At 41.8% G+C, this 25,342-nt stretch overlaps 4 protein-coding genes across 10 annotated transcripts in view; 2 read left to right on the top strand and 2 right to left on the bottom strand.

The window, feature by feature from the left end:
- Positions 1-1,890: 1,890 nt before the first annotated feature.
- LOC110983588 (UDP-glucuronosyltransferase 2C1-like) lies at positions 1,891-5,774 on the top strand. Its single transcript, XM_087145654.1, has 4 exons — positions 1,891-2,886; positions 3,514-3,736; positions 3,832-4,051; positions 4,299-5,774. The coding sequence occupies exons 1-4, from the start codon at positions 1,966-1,968 to the stop codon at positions 4,561-4,563; spliced, it is 1,629 nt and encodes a 542-aa protein (XP_087001780.1). The 5' UTR covers positions 1,891-1,965; the 3' UTR covers positions 4,564-5,774.
- Positions 5,775-6,198: 424 nt separating this feature from the next.
- dhx33 (DEAH-box helicase 33) overlaps positions 6,199-25,342 on the top strand; it is a 29,740-nt gene continuing 10,596 nt past the window's right edge. The window contains exon 1 of one of the 6 annotated variants that reach the window (XM_022242893.2): positions 6,199-6,315. The gene's annotated coding sequence lies outside the window, so the exon portion shown is untranslated. Of the gene's footprint in view, positions 6,316-24,269; positions 24,426-25,342 lie in introns of those variants that run through there. The other 5 variants (XM_022242890.2, XM_087145652.1, XM_022242891.2 and 2 more) reach the window with 5 other exon arrangements.
- Positions 8,846-10,620, bottom strand: LOC110983563 (beta-4C adrenergic receptor-like). The gene has a single exon (XM_022242894.2). The coding sequence runs from the start codon at positions 10,481-10,483 to the stop codon at positions 9,485-9,487; it is 999 nt and encodes a 332-aa protein (XP_022098586.1). The 5' UTR covers positions 10,484-10,620; the 3' UTR covers positions 8,846-9,484.
- Positions 15,536-24,246, bottom strand: LOC110983560 (scavenger receptor cysteine-rich domain superfamily protein-like). Of its 2 annotated transcripts, none has more exons than XM_022242889.2 (13): positions 24,110-24,246; positions 23,397-23,517; positions 22,565-22,785; positions 21,918-22,038; positions 21,533-21,727; positions 21,127-21,267; positions 20,797-20,962; positions 20,137-20,306; positions 19,611-19,940; positions 18,893-19,219; positions 18,199-18,380; positions 17,676-17,805; positions 15,536-17,333 (listed from the first exon to the last, which is right to left on the bottom strand). In XM_022242889.2, the coding sequence occupies exons 1-13, from the start codon at positions 24,221-24,223 to the stop codon at positions 17,086-17,088; spliced, it is 2,466 nt and encodes an 821-aa protein (XP_022098581.2). In that variant the 5' UTR covers positions 24,224-24,246; the 3' UTR covers positions 15,536-17,085. The 2 variants fall into 2 exon arrangements, with proteins under 2 accessions (XP_022098581.2, XP_087001777.1); XM_087145651.1 differs by lacking the exon at positions 24,110-24,246 and adding an exon at positions 23,941-24,095.

Raw genomic sequence — 25,342 nt, 5'->3', positions numbered from 1 at the left:
AGAAACAACTCCAAAGATGGAGATTCTTTGATTTGAATAGACTCACGTGCTTCGCATTCTCCCTGATTCCAATCAACCGAACGGAACCCAAATTCCCATTGAGCAATTTGCTATTCAACTACTTTTCTCTTACAACGTTGTCAACTTTCCTTGTTCCACTAAAATCCGCGTGCATACTTCAGGCAAATGCAAAAACCAAAGCAAATTTGGCCTCACCTAACATTTGCATCGAAATTCTCCTAGTTGAAATTATGTTCTGCTGTTGCAAATTCATAGCGCAACTATTTTGACCTGACGTGACGAAATTCTAGCTCTTTTACGCTTTTATTCGTAGAAAGTGTAAACCACAGTTTTGCATTTTATTGTGGAATACTTCCCTAGGTTACCAGCTCGGCGAGATGGTCCCTTGGGCCAGGCTGGAGTATAGGCTCTTGGTGAGTGTCAAATCTATTTGCACGAGCGCGGCGTGAGGGAGGCAGTTCTCGATCCTGAGGGCGCTATAACTGGTTCACCACAGGAACAGCTCAGTTTAAATGTACTGCTGCTGGGGGGGTTTGAATCATGTCTACTATATACATGTATTTAGGTCCTAACAGTATTTACGACTGGTTCTTGAGCACAAGTAGAATTTTTGTCTGCAGTCTCTCCCTATCATGTGTGCAATCTTGTCCCATTTGATTATGACAAAATGTACGTTATTAGATTCAAAATGCATTTAAACAATTAAATTATTACACTGAACAATTAATATTAACACTTGAGCACAAAAACAGAGGGCAACATCTAGATAACTAGGTGAGGCTAAAAGCTTTTGTACCCCGACCTGGGAGTGACAAGGACAAGGACTATACAAACATTAAATGTACGGGAATGAGACAAGACTTAACCACGGCTGAATCCATCTATCCGACGGGTACATTGTTTGATAATTAATTGGCATTACTAATTTTACAAATATGTATTAAGTAGTGTCATTTTCAGTTCACGGAGTGTTTGATTATGCATGGAGTACATTGGAGTGGAGTGCCCACATGGAGCTTTACATTGACGCATTTACACGTGTAGAGAGTACACAATAAACGTGACTCCATGAGAAGTTAGATATTTGAGTATGTCATCATCAGTCTTGCGATTTCAGAGTCACTTACAGGCTTCTTCGCTCAGTCCATTGTGAAAGCATGAGTTGGGTGCTTTACCAGTCGAATCTTATGTAATTTGTTGTATCCTACGTGCCGTGAAGGCGAATAATTAAAGTAAGCACCAAAAAATCCAACAGCGAAGGGTATAGATTGAAATGTTGCAAAGGATATCAAAAAATTAACCTGCCCTTCCTCCTCCGGCAGATTAATCTGTTTTCACTTCTTTCAAGTAGTAGCCCTGGCCGTGCATTGAATCTTCGCCCTGTGTTGTAATTAGACGCGGAAATACCAGCTACGTAGTATTAATAACCTGCATGGTATAGTAAAGTACTGCTTATTCCAACGTCCATTACTTGTTTTGGTCATGAATTGTTGTTAAAACTATCAGAAGGCATAGTTCAAGTCGTTTACAAAGTATTTACTTCAAGTTAACTGGGTAAAATGTGAATTTGTTAAATCCATTATTTTATCATTACCAATTTTAACCCCGTTTTTGAATCCGTTAAATCTGCATTGAACTGGCCCTACCTTATATGCCAGGATTTGCAAACTAAAATGAACAGTAAAATTCGTATTCCGATTGGACACAACCCAAAAGTCAAGAAAGGGTTAAAGTTCAATTCAAAATTGTAAATTTTAATATTAAAATGCGGCGAGCATTGAAATATTTATGGGTATATTGTATTATGCTAAGCAAACACGGAACCTAGGATAAAACAGCCCACATTTGAGGAATGAAGGGAGAGAGATCACTTCAGAAGAGACAGGGGTACCAGGCGAAAAGTGTGCTACAAACTCTTCTGTACAACAGTTGAAGTAATTCACTATGGTTGTGTTTCGGGCCGTAGGTTTCCTTGTTTTAAGCACAATAATATTCCAACCGGTATTGGGAAGCAAGATTTTGGTCGCTGCTACCGCTGGAATGTCCAGTCATTTGATCTCTGGGTTGGAGATTGCTAAGACTTTGTCCGCACGAGGAAATAGAGTCTGGCTCATTATCGAAGAGGAGACCTACAACACATACGTGCATGGCCGTATAGAAATCCCCGATCAGATTAGAATCGTTTTCTTTAAGCTTATGTCTGTGTCCCACAAGGACGCAGACATTTACCTTCGGCGATACATTTTTAAGCAATTGCGGTACAGCCAGGCCAACTCGGCCCTGCAGTATCGTACTGAAGCCGAGGATCGCGAGATAGAAAAGCGCCTCGGTGGCAAAAAGGTTGACGTCTTCAAAGCGTCCAGTTTCGTCATCAACGACATGCTTGGAAACAAGGAAGTTATCGAGAATCTAAAGACAGTAGGATTTGACATGATAATCGGTGATATGGTGCCTTTATACCATGTAATTCTCAGCCAAGTTCTGAACGTGCCGTGCATTCACTACAGCGTGCTTTCTATGGTACCATCGCAGCATGACCGCTTTGCTTTCAACCCAAGTTATTCAGCCTACATGCCCGAACGTCTGAGCTCGCTCACCGATGTCATGACTTTCCGAGAACGCACAACAAACGCCCTCTTATACTTGGTCACGGGATACTTCTATTATCATTACATGCTGACACCAATGGACGATGTTTTGCGTAAGCGCAACATCAGACCAGATGCCAACTTTGGCCAGCTCCTCTCCGAAGCGGCCATGTGGATTTTCAACTCCGATTTTGTGTTTGACTTCCCACGACCCTTCAGTCCACACGTCAAGTTCGTCGGCGGTGTCCTGACGGGTCCTTCCAAACCACTTGATGAGGTAACTCGCTTCACGATACGATTTTGATGTATGGGTCATTCCATGAGGTTGGGGCAAGAATTGTGACGATGTTCATTTCATTATTGAGGTTCTGTAAAAATGAACAGCTATTTCTCTGCATGTGGATTCCAAATTGATGAACATCTTGCAAGGCTAAATACAGAAATGTGTGTTAGTTTTAGCGAGTAAATGACCTACTCTACTGGTCATGACAGATGGTAACAGTTGCCCATGTAACAAGGACGCCGTCACAAATTGTGCCCCAACATCATGAAATGACCCATATACCTTCACCAGTGTGTCAAGATGGTCGGAGATGTTCGCGGAAAGCCCTTGCAAAGAGCACCGGGGTGGATCGCCGAGTGTTAGGCATTAACAGTAGGGGTTTTTGAGTCAAAACGTGTTCGTTCTGATACCGGATTGCCTCAGTATCTTACCGGGCTTGCCTTGTCTTGAACCAGTCTCCCATCTAAAACGGTGCTGTTTCCTATCCGCCGCCACTGTGTGCTATCATGGCATTGTCCTAATGAATATCTCTGTACCCCTTTCATATTTAATCTGTATAACATCTACAATTTTGAAAAAGCTGGTCCGTTAATGTGAATGATCTGTTTATTCTTCTAAAAGGAGTGGCAGTCGTTTGTTGATGGCGCCGGTGAACATGGTATTGTCATTATGACATTGGGCACTCTGATAAGCGATGAACTGACGGACCAACAAGCTGAGAGCATCGCCTCAAGTCTAGCGCTGCTTTCCCAGAAGGTGGCCTGGAGTTACAGTGGAAAACTGCCCAAGACTCTAGGCAACAACACCAAGGTTGTCAAGTGGTTACCACAAAATGATCTGCTTGGTAAGATGTAATAAACGCGTGGGTTTTTTTCTACCCAGGGTAAATAAAATAAATCGTCAATAAATGACTCAGTCCATTCCCCCTTCTGTCTGCAGGTCACGCAAATATGAGAGCTTTTATTTCCCATGGAGGCTTGAACAGTCTACACCAATGCATTTACCACGGCGTTCCAGTTGTGGGAATCCCAGTCTTCGGGGACCAAATGGATAACGTTGTGAGACTACACTCGAAAGGAATGGCCGTCCTTCTTGATGTTCGCCGGCTGACAGAACGATCTATCTATGAAGCTACAGTGGAAGTCATTTATAACAAAACGTGAGTTTGACATCATCTTCAAATTCCAAGAGCGTATTCTAGCCTTGGATTACAATCGGTATGAAAGGATTTTAAAAACGAATGAAGGTGGGAGTGCCTATAATTTCGAATTCACATTGCTTGGAAACGCTTTCTGTTTCCGTTTAACAGTTTGAAAATCGGACTTGATTTCCTCGTGTAATCAAGAGGTCATTGCAATGCCAACCTCAGCCCTTCTTTTTCCTCTATTTCCCATTTGCATTCACAGGTACAAGGAAACCGCGTTGCGCATGTCTGCGATGGCCCGCGATCGAGCTTCGCCAATGACAGGGCTGGAAGAGGTGGCGTACTGGGTGGAGTATGCCGTGCGACACGGTACAGATCACCTTAAGCCGCGCGCTATGCAACTATCGTTCGTTCAGTACTACCTGCTGGATGTTATAGCAATCATTGTCGTCATGGTTACCATCATGTGCTTTTGTGTTGCTAGGGCTTGTGCAGTGTTTCGTAGAAATATGTTTTGGAGCAATTGACAACTTTTATCTGCAAACATTGCAATATTGCAACATGCCGGAGGATGAGAAACCTTGAGAGGTCGTATAGCATTTATTAATTTACTGTGATCCGTGTGACCAACGATACCCAGGCATGTAAAAAATAGGACAATTTATGTCTTCCGTCGCTGTGTATTATGCTGGTACCTATAGGTAGATAGATATGCAGGTGTTTGGGTGTATTATTCGCCACTTCTTTGGTCTTAAGTACGGTGCTTTGATTTATACGGACATTTTGCGTTTAAATGCACTAGATCTATGCTGGTTCTCTTTATAAACGATGAGAGAAGTGAATCGTCGTCAATTAAATCCTTCGGAATAAGCCATAAGATATTCATCACTGGTTATGATTGCGGTCGTAAAACACTTGCAAAGCTGTTATTGTTAATGGCCGGCCTCGACTAATTCCTGGTTTACTTGTTGGTACAAGGCCTCCGCTTAGTAAGGGCGGGGTCGTAGCCTGGCGTCGGCAGGACTTCTTCGGTATTTAAATGAACCTTTTGATTTTGCCAGATACGTTCACGGGCCTGTTTTATTGTTGAATTTAGATGTGTTTATTCGTCCGTCCGTCCGTCCGCCAGTCACTTGGCTTGAACTATCGCTCTGCTTTTACTGAGCGTTGGTCACTCAGAACAGTAAGAGGCTGGATCAATAAACGGAAAGCAAATTGATTTCCGTTTCAGAACCTCCAGATACGGACTATAGATAAGGGGGGCCTATATACTCCGGCCTGGCCCAAGTGACCATCTCGCCGAGCTGGTAACCTAGGGAAGTATTTCACAATAAAATGCAAAACTGTGGTTTACACTTTCTACGAATAAAAGCGTAAAAGAGCGAGAATTTCGTCACGTCAGGTCAAAATATTCGCGCTGTAGATTTGCAACAGCTGAACACATTTCAACTAGACTTGGCGAATTTCGCTGCAAATGTTTCGTGAGGCCAAATTTGCTTTGCTTTTGCCCGAAGTATGCACGCGGATTTTAGTGGAATGTTGACAACGTTGTAAGAGAAAACTAGTTGAATAGCAAATTGCTTAATGGGCATTTGGGTTCCGCTCGCAGAAACAATAAAACAATGAAGGTTCTTTGATTGGAATCAGGGAGAATGCGAAGCATGTGAGTCTATTCAAATCAAAGAATCTCCATCTTTGGAGTTGTTTCTCTGACTTCAACAATGTCCCTCCCACCATTCTTGTCCATTGTCCAAGAGAACAAAATGTTCTTACTGACGTTCTGAGCTGCGAGATTTAATTCGATCTTTGGTCCAGCCTTGGCTAGCCATATTACTCCTGGCTTACAGCCGTTAATTGTGCAACTGGGTGCACAACTATTTTCTCCCTGTGACGTGCTTCGTGCATGCAAAGTCATCACACAACGGCATGCAGTCAGCACCATCAGTGGATCGCAGGACGCACAGACTGTCTTCATTACCCGACAAGTTCAAATAGATTTATATATATTACTTACAAGACTCCTTGGAAATATGCTAAGTTATGAAATGCTATCGATATGACTCGACTGTACTGAGTTGAGGACTTTTTACATCACCAACAAGCAAGTTGGCGAGCGGCTCATACGGGGAACCACCATTCACTCTTCAGATGAAGACTATGTCACGTTTACAACAAGTTGAAATTACATCTTTACTCAACGAAATCCCTCGGTCACCATAGAAAATCGTATCGTCTGGAAAATGCATGCGTTGGAAATATCATCTGGGAAGTATCGATTGGTAAGTTTCCAAAAGATCGATTTGTTCTGTAAAGTTATACCGTGATGATTAATGTTGTCTATTATGGATATTTAAAACAAAGACTTAAAGGTAAGGTTAAACTGAAATTAAATTGCCACAAAGTTTGAAAAGAAACACACAGAGTAGAAGAATAAAATTACACGTTAAACGTTCTTGCCAATTTCGTGCGATTTCAGTTGCCACGTGCTTCTTAAATAGCGCCACCAACCTATATATACTGGCTTACATCAATAGCTGTATTCAACGCCAAAGAATACCCAGCTCCATGTTACAGGTTGTACTGTTGGTCGGTACCTTCATCTCAATCGGCTTCAGGTTTCACTATTTGCTTGAGCGGAGACTAACTGGGCTTTCATAGTCGAACTCTCACTGAATGCAGCTTTACTCCAAGATGGAAAAATAAGTCGGGGGTGTTATTAGCTCTGAGGTTGTAGATTCACGCCAATCCAGCAATCAGAATTGCGTTTGCCACATAAATTAGCTAATTAGGGAAGAAAAAATATTATTCTCATCGCAGTGTAGGCTCTCAAATTAAGCCCAATCACGCCCGTTATAATAATGAATGCCTCATTGTTCTTGGCAAATTGAAAGATCAGCGGTAGATTGGACCTATTGTCCTTCAGACTTTTGGATAATGACGTTCTTGGCAAAATGAACAACTCGGTGTGTTCTCCAAGACTTGCCACCTGTTTCAATTAATTACGCAATGCTTGCTCTAGGTGCAGAAATGCTTTAAGCCTATAGCTATACCTTGTTGCTCTAGAAATAGACAGGCAGGAGAGTAGAGTACACCAGACCAGTTGCAAACATTGGTTTTATCCAATATCATGGTATCCTTATTTTCCTTGTAGGCCTATTTTCTTGTTGATTAATGTGCACGCTTAGAGAAATGTGAAGGGTGTACATCTGATAGTACAGACGGTTCGGTAACATTCATCTGAAATAAGGATGGGGGCAGGGCTGGAAGAGGGCCACAGCCCCTCCCCCACAAAAATGAGCAAAATTGTTTCATTGTTTTTGAAGAACAAAATCCCTTTCTTCTAAAAGCATTTGAAAAAACCCAACTGTAGTCTCAACTCCCGACAGTCTGAAAGGCTCATAAAAATCCATATTTCAAAAACAAAACCGAGTTTGGCCCGTCCCCTAATTCTGGAGGCCGCCCCCTATATCCGAAGTTAATGTCATACACTGAAATTGTCATACAAAATTTTGTACTTTGTATGGGTGAGTTTACTATGCTGCTACAATAGAAGTACAGAAGATATACCATGCTTATTATGTTAAAAATACAAAAAAACAAGGAAAGAAGAATCAAGCCTAGTGGAATGCTCATTACCTTGCAAAAACATGCGTATTGTGCCGAACTTTACCGGAGAAAAATGATATATCCCCGCAAACACTGGTAAACATCAAATTAAAATCCACACTATAGTGTGTTTATAACCCATGCCATCTGAACTTTACAAAGGACCCGATCAGATAGGCCTTCCAAACCGGAAAACGCGCGCCTCTAGAGATGTAATCGCGGGAATGTCAGCCATGATAACGGTTTCCTTCTCTGGACTACCAATTCCTGTAATTATCCGCTGTGTCATAATGTGTTGGCGCGCCTACTAATAAAATATTTTTAGCATTCCATCGAATCGAATTCATTTCACATCAGTACATCCCGATTGTGATTCTACCATGGGAAGGATGCTTCCGGATGCCAACACAATTTTGTTTGGCATTTCAAGAGGAAAAGTTGAGCGGACAACTTCTGAGAAGAGGCTTTATGTCAATCTTTCACAATAGCTCACAGAAAAAGTCCACTAAAAAGCTATTAAAGACTTTTAAAAACCTGTATTTAAATGACAAAACGTAACCATTATGAAGAAGCCTGAATTTATGATGACTGCCAGTATCACTTCAAATATCTATAAATAATGTTAGTACATCACTGGATGGAAATGGTTATACTTTTTCACGGTGTCACAATGTATCACTGTCAGAGTAAGGTTTCCCTCGCCAAAGTGCATGAAATTCCATCTGGCAAATGTATCAACCTTTCTTTTGGCCAAACGATAAACCGTGTGCGACTGCATTGTAACAAGTGTGGGGTTAATTTAACACCAGCGGTGTTATATCAAAGGATTATAACAGGCAAGATGTAATCCTCTAATAACACCCAGGGTGTTAAATTAACACCAATTTGACACCGCAATTTTGGGGAAAAAGTTGAGGTTTTGGTTCGACGTGGGCGAATTTCTATTAAACGGTGTTATATCACTTTCACTGGCAACAGTGCGTCACCTAAAAGGCATGGGTTCTACCATAGGGCCATGCATCTTTTAATTGAATGCATTGTCAAGAAATCTTAACATTATGATGGATTTACGGTCATTTTGTCGTCAGGAGTACTAGTTAACACCGTGGGTGACATTAAAAATCTAATTAAGCCAGTAGTGGTCAGTAATGAGCCTTGTATACGCGATGTGTCATTGGAGAGAGTAACACACTCGTGCACCAATTCAATTATCGCAGAGGTCTTTTAATCAAAATGAAATTACAGTGCCAATCTAAGTCAACCTTGAATAGCACAAAGCCTGTGACTACTCCATGAACCCCAAGAGGAACAGAATTCCGAAAAGCATGGTTCAAAATACAGTCCAATAGGCATATAGTTCTTGTGGAAAATGCGGGTTTCTTTTTAGTGTTGGGATTTTGTAGCCGATGTAAGGTCGCAAGTTAGTAATATAGGCTTCATACACTGGGTTCATCTTTCTATTACGTGAAAGGAAAGACTTCCAAACAGTCGCCATTTTTATTTCATTCTGTTCGTTCACACTGCGGGTTATACTGTTGTTGTCTTCATCACTTTTGTAGTTCCGTATTGAAGCTTGGCAATGTGGCAGTTCATTATATCTTCTGACTTGTCTCAGTTAAAAGTCTGAACGCGTGCAACAAAAAAGCCATATAGTGGTCTAAATGCATGCCTCCACAGACAATTATTTTGCATGCGTCGTTCATCATGAAATTTAGAACCAATCGACTTGAGATCAAAAATTCAATCTATATTAAATTAATCAAAGATGTAACCCATCAGCTCAAGAAAAAGTTCCGTCAAATTAAAACTGACGTAAGAAATGATATTTTAAAAGTGAAAAGATTACAACCTGTGCAGTCTGTCATGGAAACATTTCGACAATATGTCCTTCGCTGCATCACGGAAAAGAGCATTGCGAACGTAATAGACGAGAACATTAAGCCAACTGTTGGATAGGGCCATGCACGCTGCCGTGACAGTCAAACCACGTGGGGCTTTGGTAAGGGTGAGGTTCTCATAAATGACAATGCAGAAGAAGGGCATCCAGGCCACAGCGTACGTGAAAGTAATGATACCGAATGTCTTGGCCGCCTTGTACTCTGGGAAGAATCGCCGGCGTCCCTGGTCAAGGCTGATCCGTCCGTTCTCCTGGAGGCTGAGTCGCTGAGCCTGCTCGTACATCGCGATGGCCCGAGCTTCCATGTCCTTTGCGTGTCGTCGGGCAATGACGAAGATGCGAATGTACATCAAGATGAGGACTGGGAACGGTGCAAAGACAAAGAGAATCACGCACAGCGTGCCCATGACGTCTGGATTACCGGACGAAGGGTCGAAAAAACAGGAGTGAAGATACTCGTGGTAGTTGGCCACCCTGCCCGGGAGAAAGCAGTTTGAGAGACCCAAGAACAGAGCAAAGATCCAAACGCAGACAACAGCTCCCCGGGCGCGATTGACCGTGACAATCTCAGAGTACCTCAAGGGGCGAGAGATGCACACGTACCGCTCAGCGTTGATCAAGAGAAGTGAAAACAGAGACGTGGTAGCGCAGATTTGGTTCCCGGAGGCCGAAATGGCACAGAAGACGTACCCGTAAGGCCACTCATTTGCAATGACCGTGCCGAGGATGGGGGCGCCGACGACCGTACCCATGAGCAGGTCAGCTGCCGTGAGTGAGATGAGTAACACCCGGGTCACGCTGTTCATGCTCCGAGCGAGTCGTAGGACAAGCAGACACAGACAGTTGCCGATGAGTATCAGGAGGGTAATGATCACAAAAGTGACACCTTCCACCACCCGCAGGCCGACATTGCCTTCTTCAGTCGTCAAGTTTGTCCCGTTCATGACTCGACTGAATCCAAACTGACTTGTGGCCGCGCCATGCGGTGGAGTTTCCGATGTTGCTTGGTTTATAAACGCTCACTCCACAGCGTTAAGAGCCTCCAAATAATCGATGACGTCGTCATAGCTAGTGGAACCACTACAAAAAAGTCTTGTTACCCCTAAGGAGGGAATAGGATTCTCGGAAAAGGTCTTTGAAGAATTAAGTTTTAATGGAGTCATGATGAATTAATTGAAATTTAATAAGCATGGGTTGACAGGCGGGAATACGTGTACTCCAAGAGTTTAGGGGCGAGGCAAGAAATTGCCAATTACTGAAGCTGCTATTTCAGTAATGGAAGACATCCCTCCCATAATGAGACTTTGATGATTTATCTTCACTCTCAGCCTTTTACACATTATTTTGTTTCCCCTCTTTCAGTAACCATGGGGCCAATGTTCAGGAATAATAAATAAATCAATGGCACCCAGGCTGCACATTCATGACGTTTTGTTTGGTGTTGTCTCTTTCATCCAAGTAATAAATCCTTTAAAGTACCGACACGACATCGTATAATTGCATCGTATGCCGTGTACACTCTCGAATGCAATTAGTTATCGGTACCATTGACGGCGTTACTTGATCTGAATTCTCCGCTAGATGATTTCTGACTTGAAATTTGAGCCTTCAGATTATGTGGTTGAAACTGCTTTTGTCTAGTTTTTTTCTAAGAGGGAAGAACTTTTGATTCAAAAGGATGTGGTCTTAGAAGGAGAAATCTCTACTTTGAAGTTAACTTAGATTTGGAACATTTTGACGCAGAAATTATCATGTACATTGATCCGTCTGGTTCTGAAAGGACGGTGAAATTTGATGGAATTGCACCCCAATGTTTTACACAGATTTTGTCAGACACTGGCCAAAAACCCTTCACGCTTTCCTTGACCGGTTTACTTTTTTTAATGTTATTTACATCCCACCTCTTTCTTTTTTCTTATCTCATTATTTTCTGCTCATGTAATAAGAAACCTATATACATGCTTTACATTGTTTTATATTTTATATGGAGATTGGTTTCAACATGCACATAATGTTATTATTTTTAATCTTAATCCCATTATGATGTAATTACGTAGTGTGGTCCTGGTTAAACTATAACGAACAAAGAGAGTATTTATTAACAAAAATGATCCTTATAGCTTCTCGTCTCGTAAACATGGTCTAATTTTGTTCTGGCTGCTTCGAGAGGTATGGCCGAATACCTCAGAGCAGGAAGTCCCCGAAGAACACAATAATCCTGTGGGAAAGTGGGATAAACACAATACGTGCCGTCCCATACCCACGACACTGCTGTCAAAAATTCGTCCATTGTGAAGGCGACGCTCTATAAACGTGGTCACAATGAACCACCACTCGCCTGTGTCCCAGTTAGGGCTGCTTTCTGGGAACTGTTCAAATATTTCTACCTCGAGCCACGGTTTGACTCACCGTTCTCAGACCACGGGGGCCATCGTGTCGTTGGGCCCTCTTTGTTTGATGTACGTGACTGGTTAGCGGGACTGCAACGGCGGCATTTCTGAGTATAGTATCGACTTTTATAACGGCTCATAATTACCGGGCCATAATCTATAATGCGATCAGTGGGCGTGATGTCGATCGAAGTACAACACCATGAACGGCCAGTATATAGATAATTTGATGATGAATAGTACGTGTCACAGGCTTGCTTTGCGGCTCTGAAATTAAAATAGTCCAAGGTAAGGTTTCGTTTCACTTATGCCATTTCCAGATGTCATAAGTGACCACATAGCTTGAGAAACCAATGGAACCAAGATGAAAGCAAGGCCTGGTGTACAATGAGGAAAAGAGAGACAGAAAGGAAGGAAAAAGGAAGAAACTTCAACCGGTGTTAATTGCTAATCGCATTGTTTTAAAGAGAACGATTCAGACGACGTGTCTAACTCGCGGAGGGCTACCCCTTTTCTGTGCATGCATGCAGGCGGAAAATTGCAACCGTAATCATTCGTGAACCGCATGCCAATACTACTAACCTGTAATCCCAGCACACAAGTCCAGCTCCAGCTTAAGGGTATATCGAATGGTCACTAACCGCGTAACTTATCAGGACCGGGTCGCAATGTGCATTTCCCATCAAGAGCTGGAATGCGAATGAATACTTTGTCAGCGTAGTGGCATTATCTCCGGTCGAAATGTCTCGCTGAGGAGGTCACCCCTGAGAACTTGAACTGTCTGATGTAGTTTCTCTCAAGGCTGTATTAATCATTTAATGCCGGGGTATATTTGTAAAAAAAAACTAGGAGGAATTCTTTAATTGCAACTTTACCTGGATAGCATGAGAAGTCGACTTAATGGCGTCATGGGAGATGCTATCATCAAAAGCCCGTATAAGACGCGAGCCTTTTACGAAATTTTGCAATTGGAATTACATAATACATGTACTTCATTTATTTGTACTGAGCATGGGTTTACGCTCATGTTTGTTGCGCCATTAATTTTATTGGCTCCAATTATTCAAAGTCTCGTTGTAGCTGTGTTTATACCTAGAACACGTAACCTCATTTCTCCCCGACAGAACATCCGTGCATAAGCTTCAACCATGGAGGAAAGAACCTTCCTCCATGCTTCAACAAAGGCACTGCACCACAGGCCAGAGCAAAATGAGTTGGTTATTTTCTACTTGACGGATCACGGATTCCTGGAGTCACCCATGGCATCTAGCACTGAAAGTGCTAACGGGTCGACTTTCCCCAAAACACCATTTTAATAAGCTCAATGGACGCCTCACTCCATCCGATGTTACATAAAGGAAAACGGCTCGGAATCCTGTCTAAATCGAAAGTCTTCGAGTCAGTATTGTGGCCCGTGGTTTTAAATTTCAAGGAAATAAATCAGAATCACACATGTCATGGACCTGTTGCACGGAGACGTAGTTCCGGATATTTGAGACCTCAGTCAGTGAAATATTGGGATGAAAGAATAGCTTGGAGGTACCATGGGACGGTCTGTCCCCCTGCTCGTTAGACTTATGGGTGAGTAAGATCATAGAGGAATTCTTCCATCGTTGGATGGTCAGGTGAGGTGGACCACTGTGGCGCTGCGCCACTTGGGCATGTGGTCTCCGGTCCAGTCGCTTTGCAGTTACACACAGCCATGAAGGCCTTGACGAAAGGCTAATACGTGCATAGTGAAAACTCTTGGATCCGGCGCGCCGGTCTAGCCGGGCTGATTCGGAGAATTTCTTGCCAGATTCTGCACATACAACTCTCCAAAACCTAGGCGTAATCCTTCCTTGTACTAAGTTGTAGGGTAACATTATTGTCAAACACTCAGAAGTGGGCCTTGGAGGAACCCAATACAATAAATTAACAGAGAAAAAAACAACAAACAAACAAACACGCCAACCAACCAACAAACAAACGGCATGTACAATATATGTAGCCGAATTTTTCACCTACGGAAAGATAGTGAGATAAAATATGCAGCAATATGAATGAAGGAAAATCTGCCCAGGCTTCAAGTGCATTTGGTTTCCAGTCCATAGTCGCTCTCCGACCGCCGCTCTGACGCGGCGGGTTTTCTCCGGCCCGGTACTCGGCGGTTTCCTCCTACCTCAAAAACTAGACCTCCTTCCTAACTCCGTAATGTGATGCTGTTGAATAATAATGGTTATCAATAATCGTACAGTTATTGGCTCAAATAGCCTGAGTAGCTGAAAGCGTCATTAAAACAAAACGACAACAACATGAAGGATAATCCGATTGAAACATCCAGACAGCGTTTCTTATATAAGTCTGTAATCGCCATCGATGTTATGAAGAAGCCAATCCATTTTCTTTTCTTGGAACGGGCTATCTCCAGTGCACTCATTCAGGCTTCATTGCTTCTTGTATTAACATCATGACTGGAATATATGACGCATTACGAGTCTAATCGCATAGCGTGGTCCCGTCAGTCTCTTTTGAGTGTGCTCGATCGGTCGTCAAACAAGCTGGCTTGCATCATTAATGCAGCTTCGACTGTCAACGACGGATGTGCGCCATCACGATCCCTATTATGAAAACAAGCCTGGCAGTCACAAACAAAATCGTAATTAATTTTGTTTCTTAAGAATCTTCAAAGAGCCTCGTTTTGAAGGGAAACATCTGCCTTCGTCTGGTCTCCGCTGATACTGATTGTGACAATCTCAGGTGAAAGTTTCAGATTATCCCTTTGTATAGATGTCAAAGGGATTTATCAACGATCGGCTCTGTGACATACGGGCCAACATCCGTGAATGGAAGGCCCGATCACGCTTTTATCGTTGCTTAGGCGAGGCCCCTTATACCGACCTGTTCCATTTCCAGTGCAAGTCATCCATTAGTTTGGATTTTTGCGTTTCAGCCACAAACATGCAATATTTCAATTTGTCCTTTAAGATATCAAAATGGACCTATCTAAATCCATTGTAATCCAGAGCAGGCTCGGTTTGTCCATTAATCAATTAGCAACAAACCCTCGGATTGACCACTTTCTCAAATCTTTATCAAATTTGCAACCGGATACTAACCTGGCCAGTTTTATAACGCGCCCATTAGCGAGTTGAACAGCGTCTAAACACAAACCGACCCTCACACCCTTTGCGGTTGATGACAGTCGTGAGTTTATTTTATTGGCCAGAGAGATATCCATCCCAGCGCAAGGACAGAACCAGAACCACTTTTTTTGGGGGGGTGTTTTCGGGAGAGGAAAAATTTTTTTTTCGAGTAAACTTTTATTGCCGGAATGATGAGACATTTGGAGCTTTTAGGCTTTTTGAAAGAATGCAAATAAAAAACTGAAAACTTCGTCTTTCACTTTTGCTTAATTAAAAGAGCTCTTTTTGGTGTGTGCGTGGGGGATGGGTGTGTGTGTGTGGGGGGCCAACTTAGCCCCGTTGCGCGCCCCCATTCGCCCTTGTAGCGCTGGCGAAGCATAAAGTCCAATCTACCGTGGACCTGACCGAAAAAAAGCCATGACTTGCACAACATGTACCAATATCATGCAGAAGGAATAATATGAAGACGCAATGGCAAATATTAAATTGAAATGTCTTACATGCCATGACTGTAAACGATACTTTATTTCATGCTCTGATACTAGAATTCTTTGTTTAAATTGAAATATATACACTGCAAACAGAAAGACGTAGCATGCGGCAAGGGTGTATGGCACTGTATTCATTCCAAAATAAGGAAACAAAATAATTTTTGAAAGACATCAAGACGAATATTTTGCCTTATAAAGGCACACAAGAAATTCAATCATGCGAAAGGTAGTGACAAATAATCAAACATATGCTAACAATCATGAACATGCATTGTATGCATTCAAATATGTTCATAAATAGTCACAAAATGTGTAGATACTCAAGTAAAAATGAAGATTTCATTTAAACACGCACCGAAGCAATGTATTTCCTAATTAAATTATCAACAAAGTGAATAAATTACATTCCACGAATACCCTGTCATAAAACCTGTTTGCGAAGAAATTGCAATGTAAACACGTGATGAGCCTCAAACACGACCAAGAGAGGGCGCAATTTTCTTAGCAACGGAGGCTCCTTTGGTCGGAACCGCATTTCGCTGGTTCACGCACGACTATGAAATGAACGTGTTACGATCGCATCGCTACCAACAAAATGAACACTCGAGATCGAGGCGGATACTGTATTTCACACCTCCACATACTTTCGACATAATGACGTACTGCATTCAAAAGATTGGAAAACAAACCTTTTGTGTTACACAAATTATACATCCTAATCTGTTTGATCACACAGTCCAATTACATAAACTTGAATAAACTCTAACAATGACCATATTCATTACACAAAACCAACTTCATGCATAATTAAATTAATGCCGAGCATAAATTAGCATCAACATTACACATCAAAACATTCAATTAATAAACAGAAACAAAAATTCAGCACACATATATGTATCTTAATATTTCTGCTTTTTAAACAGCAAACATTTACCGTGACAACGGCATATGTAAGCAATGACATATGATAACTTTACATAAACTTTGACTACTATAAAAAAATCCTGGTATTACAAAAGATATGGCAATCTTATAAAAGAACTCAATATTATGCAGACTCCATAAAGACTAATGAAAGCCATGTTTGATTCAATATTTCGTTCTTTATTCAGAACATCTTCAGGAATGAATAAAGAATGAAATATTGAATCAAACATGGCTTTCATTAGTCTTTATGGAGTCTGCATAATATTGAGTTATCTGAATATTATCAGTGGATCACCTACTGGTTTTTATAAAAAGAATAAGTCATAAAATATAGTTAACATTCTGCAACACAGTAATTTTCACTTTCAATTTCGGTTAGGTTTATTTCATTTCACTTTTAACACAATGTATCACATTCAGTAGCTGACAAATATTCTATATCATATTCACATGACACTCCCCCCGGAATGGTTTCACACTAGACTTGTATTTCAATCAATTTGAATTGTTAACAAGGTAGTTTGGGTAGTACCATAGATTGTGTTTGCCTGGATGCTCACATTTCTTATTAAGTTTGAGATGCTACAGGCGTTTACCTCAAGCGGTACTCTCACAACATCTTTGTCTCGGCCGTTTCTTGCCTTCTGGCCTCTGGCTCAGCGGATCTTTGTTCCAGGTGTTCATGTCGGACATTGTGATGGTCGGGCCCTTCCCGGATCCTCCTCTCGGCTTTCTTCTTCTTCATAGACCAGGTGATGCAGGTGGCCAAGACACTGATCAGGACAATGACAATGACAGCGATCACGATACCGATGTACAACCACTCACTGACCCCGCTGTCCATTTTCTGGCCAGGACCTGAAGAACAAACATCAAGGAATGACGATCTCAGCAAATACCAGCACTGAGTTCATGCCTCGTCTAAACTCCCCAAGCTTAATCCTTTTGGTATTAAGAATTTGGCCTCAACCTTAGACCATTATCTTCTCCAGCCATCCAAATTTATCAATTCTATTATTCATAGCTTATTATTTCACTTATATTCGCGTGGACAATTCAGTGGCTTGATATTTTTCTGGAAATTTTCTACAGTTTTGTGAACAAATGTCTTGTGGCAAGAGTTAAACTTGAGCCTGGTCCATGCTGAACAGCCATAACCTGTTCGCACAAAACAGATTTTTTTCACAAATATCTACTTACGATCTTTGCAAACGACTGTAGCTGCCTGATTGGGTGGACAGCTAACCTGCCCCCACGGAGCATGGGCACAAGCTGACAGCATCAACTCTGTCCCTAAACACTCCACTCTTCCCAATAAGAACTCCATCCCCTGTGGAATGGAGAAAAGCATCAATTGAACGGAGGTGTGACCTACATGCGGCTTCTAGAGCAATTTGGTTGTAGGGGGAGAACACCAAACACGAATTGATGATGATGATGATTTAAGGGCTAAGTTACGACAGGTAGGATCTAACATACTGGATCAAAAATACATCAGGGAAACTTTTGTAATTGCCCCAAAATGGGTTTTCTTTTAAATAATACGAGCAAAATTCATCTAATATACTCTTGGATACTGCCTCCAGATCGTATGCGAAAAATGATAGATGCCTTCACAAAAAGGTTTTTTCAGAGGTTAGGACTAGATAAATAAATTACTCAGTATTAATTTTTATTTAAAAGTATTGGATTTGAATTTAATACAATTTATTATTTAGCTCACTTTTTCCTTGTTTCCGGTACCAGTTTTCTCAGCTCGCTCGTAACCAAGTTGACGGCAGGCAACATGGGAGGCATTCATGTCCCATGCTTTATCACTGCACACTGTGCCCCAGACACCAGCAAAGTATACCTGCAGTTGCCCCTCTTGTAAGGTGTCTCCTCCAACGAGACGAAGAGTTGTAGCTGATGAGGAGGGTTAGGGTTGTCACAGAAAAAAATGAGAACTCAAAAATGGCGGACTTCTACGTAGTTTTGATCCCTATGTGAAACATCACCATTGGCTTACTCTTTCTATTCACTGCACTTTCTGTTACCATGTCAAAGGTTTGTAACGACCATAAGCAAGGGTGATAAGGAGGTACTTCCATCACATTTCACCTGTGCAACCCAGGTTCAAATCCTACCAAGGCTAAAGTGTGGATTTGGTTTTCACCCGACGCTGTGGGTTTTCCCTGGAATTTATACCCAGGGTACATGTATTCCCCTCTCCTCTGAAACTGAACGTTAACTTTTCTTCATTCTCTTTTTCCAAGGCTTTAAGCCTTTCAAAGTTCAGAAACTGACTGTAGTGTCATTGGATGCTGCTTCAAACTTGAGTCAAACGCATTTTTCAGAGAGAAAATTGTCAGTAAATATTTTGTTCTGGTAACATATGAAAATTGAATTACATATCGGAATATGAAACAAAGCTGTACCTGTGAGGCTTTTGATACCAGTAAACGGGTTGCAAGTGACACCTGCTTGAATGTCGCCCTCACACCTTGCCCCTGGGGTCAAGACAGAGTGAGAGCAACTGGTCAAGTTCAACTCTGACCCCTGGCACGCTACGTTGTCCATGTAGAACGGGCCTTCTGTATTAAATGCATTGTTGTGTACAGCGCCGTGGTAGCCCAAATGCCGGCATGCAACGACTGCATCCCTATTATCCCACCCCGATGGACAGACGGCCTGCCAGATGCTGTTTTTGTAGAGCTGAACAGCCCCATCGTGTGGCAGGATCCCAGCAATCAGACGTATTTTATCTGTGCATGGTAAAAACACAGATCAACGGTCTTAAATATCAGGCCCTCTTCAACCTGGGAAAATAGAAGATTTTCTGCATTTAAGCAGCAGCTTTATATTGGAGAAATGAAGACAAATATTTACTGTTTTACTCAAGTCTTTGGCCAGTAAGGAATGTACACATAAGCTTCTGAAACAATTTTGCATTGGCTCAATCGATTTCCATTTGAACAGGGCAAATGGCAGATTTCAGCCTGTCCTAATTATTCGAAACAACAGCTTGGAAAAATCAATTCCCCTCCTAAACCTTCTGCTGAACACATTTATTTTCAACGGGTTTATTCAAACCAAAATTCTTTCCAATTTCAAGTGCTAGGGAACTACCCAGTCCTCTCTGTTTTCATAGTCTACCTGCATTTGGGTTGGGCACTCTGTAAGGACTGCAGGTTACTCCGGCGGGTTTGCCACTACTGCAGGAGTACTGGCCAGTTTGAGAGGTCTTGCAAAGGTCCAATCGCTCCTCCGTTCCTTGGCAAGCAACCTCATTCCACACCACAAACTGTGGCTGGAAATCAAACTCTGCCGATACTGAGCGAGCCGGCCCCAGGCCGATCTGACGACAGGAGACATTGGCTGTAGCTAGGTCCCAGGTGTCGTTACAGATGGCCATCCACTGGCCACGAAAGGCGACCTCTAACCTACCTTGGTAAGCATTACCATCAGCAATGCGAAGGCTAAAATCTGTCCAATGGAAATAATCACAAATTACAATTTTACATTTTTTTGGGAAAATTGCAAATAATAAAACAAAAGTATTCTTGGCAAACTGTTGTTGCACTTGACTTAACTTCAGTGAAAAAATGGAACCAAGATAGAGTACGTAGAAATGCTGCACCTGAAACAAGACTTTTCAAGGATAAGGCCATGATCTACTAACCCTCTAGCTCTGGCCGTTGGCACTGTACCGAGGCCTCGTCCTGCTTCTGACAGGTGGTGTCTCTGAATGGCTTGTGGCTACATTCTGCTAAGAAGGACTCGCCGCTGTCACACTGAACAGCATCAAGTAGAATGGGCTCGTAACTTGGTCCGGCAAGATTCTCTGAAGGACTGGACAAATCAAAGAATATTGACAAAGCAACAGAGGTAAACTCTCAAGTGAGATTCCGTACAAAATTAACCTTATATGGGAGGAAACCAAAGTCTTTCTCAAGACAGTGGACTTTACAAAACAAATCAGTCTTCTCTTTTTGTGGTACAACTTTTCAATTTTTTCTTTCATGGTGGAGGACGGGGGTTCCATTGTGGCCTTCAAACCCTTAAATCTTTCTCTATGGCTATCTTTGAGGGTCTTAAAATACAAATATAAAATCGGTGCAAAATGGAAGTTGATGAGATGGACGTTCATTTAACTATTGATTCGCGCAATAAGTGCTCAGCTAAATGAGATGCACAAATTGTATGAAAAATCATCAGAAACACTGAAACTTATACGACACTATGCTCTGGTATCAAATTTTGTTTTGGTGGATTAAACTATTTTTAATCTTGGCATTTTTCAAAGAGGGGGGGGGCTTTGTCACTAACACTAATGACCTACACATTTGGTCCAACAGGCAAACCGTAACCCAGTTGACGGCAAACAACCTCAGCTTCAGTCAGGGTCCAATTTGTATTACAAACGGTTCCAAACTGCCCGTCAGAGTAAATGCGAACAGCGCCCTCATATCGATTTGAGAGAGAATCCAAATAGAGGGGATACAGATCTGAGAATGAGATTGCAAATGTATTTAAACAAAAACGGCATTTACGACAGATTTCAAAATACGTACCAATAAAAGTGAATTCTGAACTTACAGATTTCCCCTTTTTAACTTAACGTGAGCAAAATTTTGTGGCCAGATATGACCGCATAAAGTAAGTCTGGTACCTGCGGGCCTGTTACAGGCTACATAAGCCGCTGGGTGAGATGGTGAACAGACAGTTCCGTCAGCGCCATTCACTTCACAGTCCAAAAGGCTTCGATGCCACATGTGGCATGAGGCGCTGTGAATCAATTTGGGCCTGGATTCTGAGGAAAAAAGAGAAATATTACAAAAACCAAACTCAGTCAGTATGAGGAAGTATCTGATATCTGGTGACATCAAACACAGGCTTCATGACATAACCAACCTGACTTCATACTTATACAAATTTTGCCAGCAAAATGTCATTTTACTCACAGAATCTGAACAAAAGTTCTGACTATCTAACAACATACATGTAAACAGAAAGACTTCACTTATACAGAGTCCCAAATGAATCAGTCAGCATTCTCAACTGTTAGTTGGCTTTACCTGGGTCTGTTTCGCTCAAGATCCGGTAATGTTTTGGTGGCCCATAGCCTAGCTGTCGGCAGATGGTAACTGCACACAGGAAGTCAAATGCACTCCCTGTACCACAGACTGGACCCCAGTAGTCATTATATCTGACTTCAACGAGACCCTCAAACTGTGATGTACTGCCTGTCAACCTCACCTGGTAGAGTTGTTCTGTCAGATATAACCAAAAATGCTAAGTTTCAAATATATTTTTTACCTTTTTCAAAAACGTGAGATAACCAAAATGTTTATCTTGCTCCGTTCACAGGATGGCCTTTTTTTAACCCAAACTTAACACAACTATGAGCTTGGTCCTAAAGCTAGACCTATATACGATGTTCTCAAAAAAGGTCAGTCATACGTGGTAACGCCTTTGTGAGGCATCTGACCCCAACATGATTGTCGCTGGAGCAATCACCAGAGCACAGCCATCCACGGTTGACACATTGGTCCAGTCGGGTCTCACTGCCACTACATTTAATCTACAAATGAGAAAAAATGGAACCGATAAAGACTGAAGGCATTGTCAGTGATCTTTGTGACGGGCTGGATGAGAGGCTGTCGGGCTTGATAAGGGTGGATTGTTGAATTGCGTTATTGGGAATGGAATATTCTGTTTCATAAAAGCAGGTTTGGTGGTTTGAACTTCAAAGTGATTCTCAGTGGAACAAAGACTGATCCAGAAAAAAAATTGTCAAGGTGGAGGCAAATGTGTTTTGGGGCAGGGAGCTAAAAAAATCTGAAAATTTTTCATGTGCATGTAATCTTTTTGGCCTTTTGGAGTTGTAAAACTAAAATTTGGGACTAATACACACTTCTTAAGGAAGGAAAATGACATTGACCGAAAATTTTGCTTTCATTAATTAGAAAAAAAGGGCTCTTTTTTGGGGGGGGGGCTATGACTCGCACTGGGTATCCCTGGATCGGCTCTAGCGGTGGAACAATAAAGCATCTCTCACAAATAAATAACACCAAAAGAGATGGGAAATCATAAGAATTATATCTGACCCTGTCCACAACAGACGTACGTAGATCTGTGCTGAATGTATGACCCACAGCGGCAGGAAATGAAGCCAAGAAACCGAGTTGTCTGCAAACTACATTGGCCTCAGCAAGTCCCCATCCCGTGCTAGTGACTACGCCCCAACTATCTCCCAATGCATAATACACCTCCAGTCTTCCTTCATGAGGGCCTAGGATCCCGTCAGAAAGACGAACCTCAAACTGGTCTGGAGAAAAAGGAACCACCAGGAACATTCAGATCAACAAATTTTTCCAACAATGTTTATTTGGTGTTGATTTGTACTCAGGTGACAATTTTAGTAACCTTCAGAGGAAGCTTTTCATGAGGGGGCCTATACCTTTAAAAATCTACTTTTTTAAAGTTCAACTTATCTTGAACTGAACCTGACCCAGTCCTGATGATAAATGAAATGAACAATGAAAGTTCTGGGAATGACAATCAACAGGTGTGGAGATCTTCCCTATCTAACAACCAGACCTAGTTTTCTTGAAGCTGATTAGGTCTTGAGCTTGAAAGTCTTGATATTGAAAAATGTTTCATCAGGGGATGTAATTTTAAACTTTCATTTGTACTTTGAAGATTTTGGTCACTGATGATTATCTTTAATGAAACTTACAGATATCAGGGGTCTTCAGTAGTGAGCATGATGATAAATACAACATTACACAGATGCTGTACTGAAAGTAAAGGTCACGGCCCAACTATAGCTCTGTATAGCAAATAGTTGGACCTGATGCTGTAGTTAGAATGCAATGTGTCGGAGAGTAACATTCCCCCTTCAAACCTGAGAGCCTAGAACGTTGCGACTTCACTCACCTATCCTCTGTCCACTAGAAGAAATTACCAATGTGATGACAAGAAGTACGACCAAGCTTAGACAACAATAACCACACTTCCTCAAACAGTGAAACTCTGCTGTATGCATAGCATATGTTTGCTGCACGAGAGGAAAATGTATAGCTCATTATTTCTTTCCGGGGTAAAAACATCACGACAAAGCACTGAAAAAAATGTAATCAGAGAGGCCATATGGCGGCCACGGTGGCAGTTTGAGCCAAAATATACAACACTTAGGCCCTATGTTACACAAATCAGGACTATAAAATATTTTGTTTCAGAAAAATATTCATCCAATTTCTGGGACATCCAAGAATGATAAGTTAGATGATATGTTTAATCATGCATGGAAGATCCATGGTTTAATATATGATTACAAAAATAAGAAGCCAACAACATTTAACAGAACAATTCAACTTCACTTTTCCCCATAGCATCAACCATGGAGGTAGGAAATGATATCACTGATTTTGATAATGATAAATCAACTTAATTAATGGGGTTTAAATCACCATCAACACACCGTCATCAGTGGTCATGACCGTCACAAATCCATCTTCAATTAGCAACAGAGGCACAGAATTAGTAATCTCGTGTTCATGGACATGGTGGAATTTTCAGTCTTTAGGTAGCTAACTTTCCTTTGTGGACAATCAACATTAGCTACGCTCGTTTAAGAAATAAATACTCACACGATTCCTTCTTAACCTTAAAAAACGTAGCGTACTGTAGCCTAAAACTAAAGCAAAAGTAAAGCACGAATGCCAACAACACAACGCCCAAAAAGACTGGTGCTCTGTTGTCATAAACTTCAACGACTTTATTATGGTAAGAGTCCAGGCAAGGACAATTGCCTTGTATGTGTAGGTGGCATTGGAGAGCAGCCAGTCAAGAAGTCCTGTCGAGTTTCATAGCTCGAATTTGGGAATCTGGAGAAAGTGGATGAATTTTTATGTAAATAGAGTGTATCCTTGTTATTCATCAGAGGAGATTATGTCGATTCCACAAGTAAAGATTATCATTAATGCTTTCATAAGCCGTTAATTTCGGACCAAAATCTGAAATGGGGCCAAGGCCTAGTACATGGCCAATGCGCACGCCATAAACTGTTGAGCTAGGGCGTGGTTGAATAGTTGGGACAGTCCCAACTAGAGTACTATAGTTGGGCCGGCCCAACTACAGCATAGGCATGGCAGGGGTCCATTGTACATATGTCCAGCATGTGCCAAAGTGATATTGTTTACAGTGTCAATGTCATAGATGAAGTGCCGTATTTTAGATGAACTGTGTCAATTGCAAAATGTATAAACTTGGATAAGGTTGAGAAAGTTTCTGTAGAAATTGGTCAACAATAGTTGGGCACTACAGTTGGGACTGTCCCAACTATAGTTGGGACAACTATAGTTGGGACAGACGCTGTAGTTGGGGCGTAACATTATCACAGTTGCTGTAGCGGTGTCCATGGCTTCCTCCATCACGTGTCCATGCTGCATCTAGGCCGATAGTATCATTCTCTTGTCTGTAGGGAGACATGAACTTGACATAAAACTCTCAAGATTCGACTGATTGAGGCACGGGGTGTTATGTATATATTATAATGTAAATGTTTTGGAGGATTAACCTTTCTGACTCGTGTTTGTCCTTTCCCACCATGTGTCTCCCTGGCAAAAGTTGTGAAACTGTTACCCCTTGGATGCTCTCTGAGTCCATATTTCCACTGTGCCCACTGCTCTGGATGAAAATCTAATGATTTATTCAGAAGTGCTGACGTTTTTACTAGAAAAAAACTCTACCTGTCAAATTTTTGCCTGTCCCTAGGACAGGTTGCTTAGATGGCTTCCTAGTGCAACCTAGATGAGACACTGAATAGCCCTGATGAATCAAAATCATGATTTCTCTTTTTCAGGAAAATTTTGCACACACCA

Source organism: Acanthaster planci, linkage group LG14 (genome assembly GCF_054643075.1).
Source record: "Acanthaster planci isolate LZ-2023a linkage group LG14, COTS_SCS, whole genome shotgun sequence".
NCBI lineage: Eukaryota > Metazoa > Echinodermata > Asteroidea > Valvatida > Acanthasteridae > Acanthaster > Acanthaster planci.
Note: the sequence above shows the minus strand (reverse complement) of the source record. Positions and strands in the feature narration are given on the sequence as shown.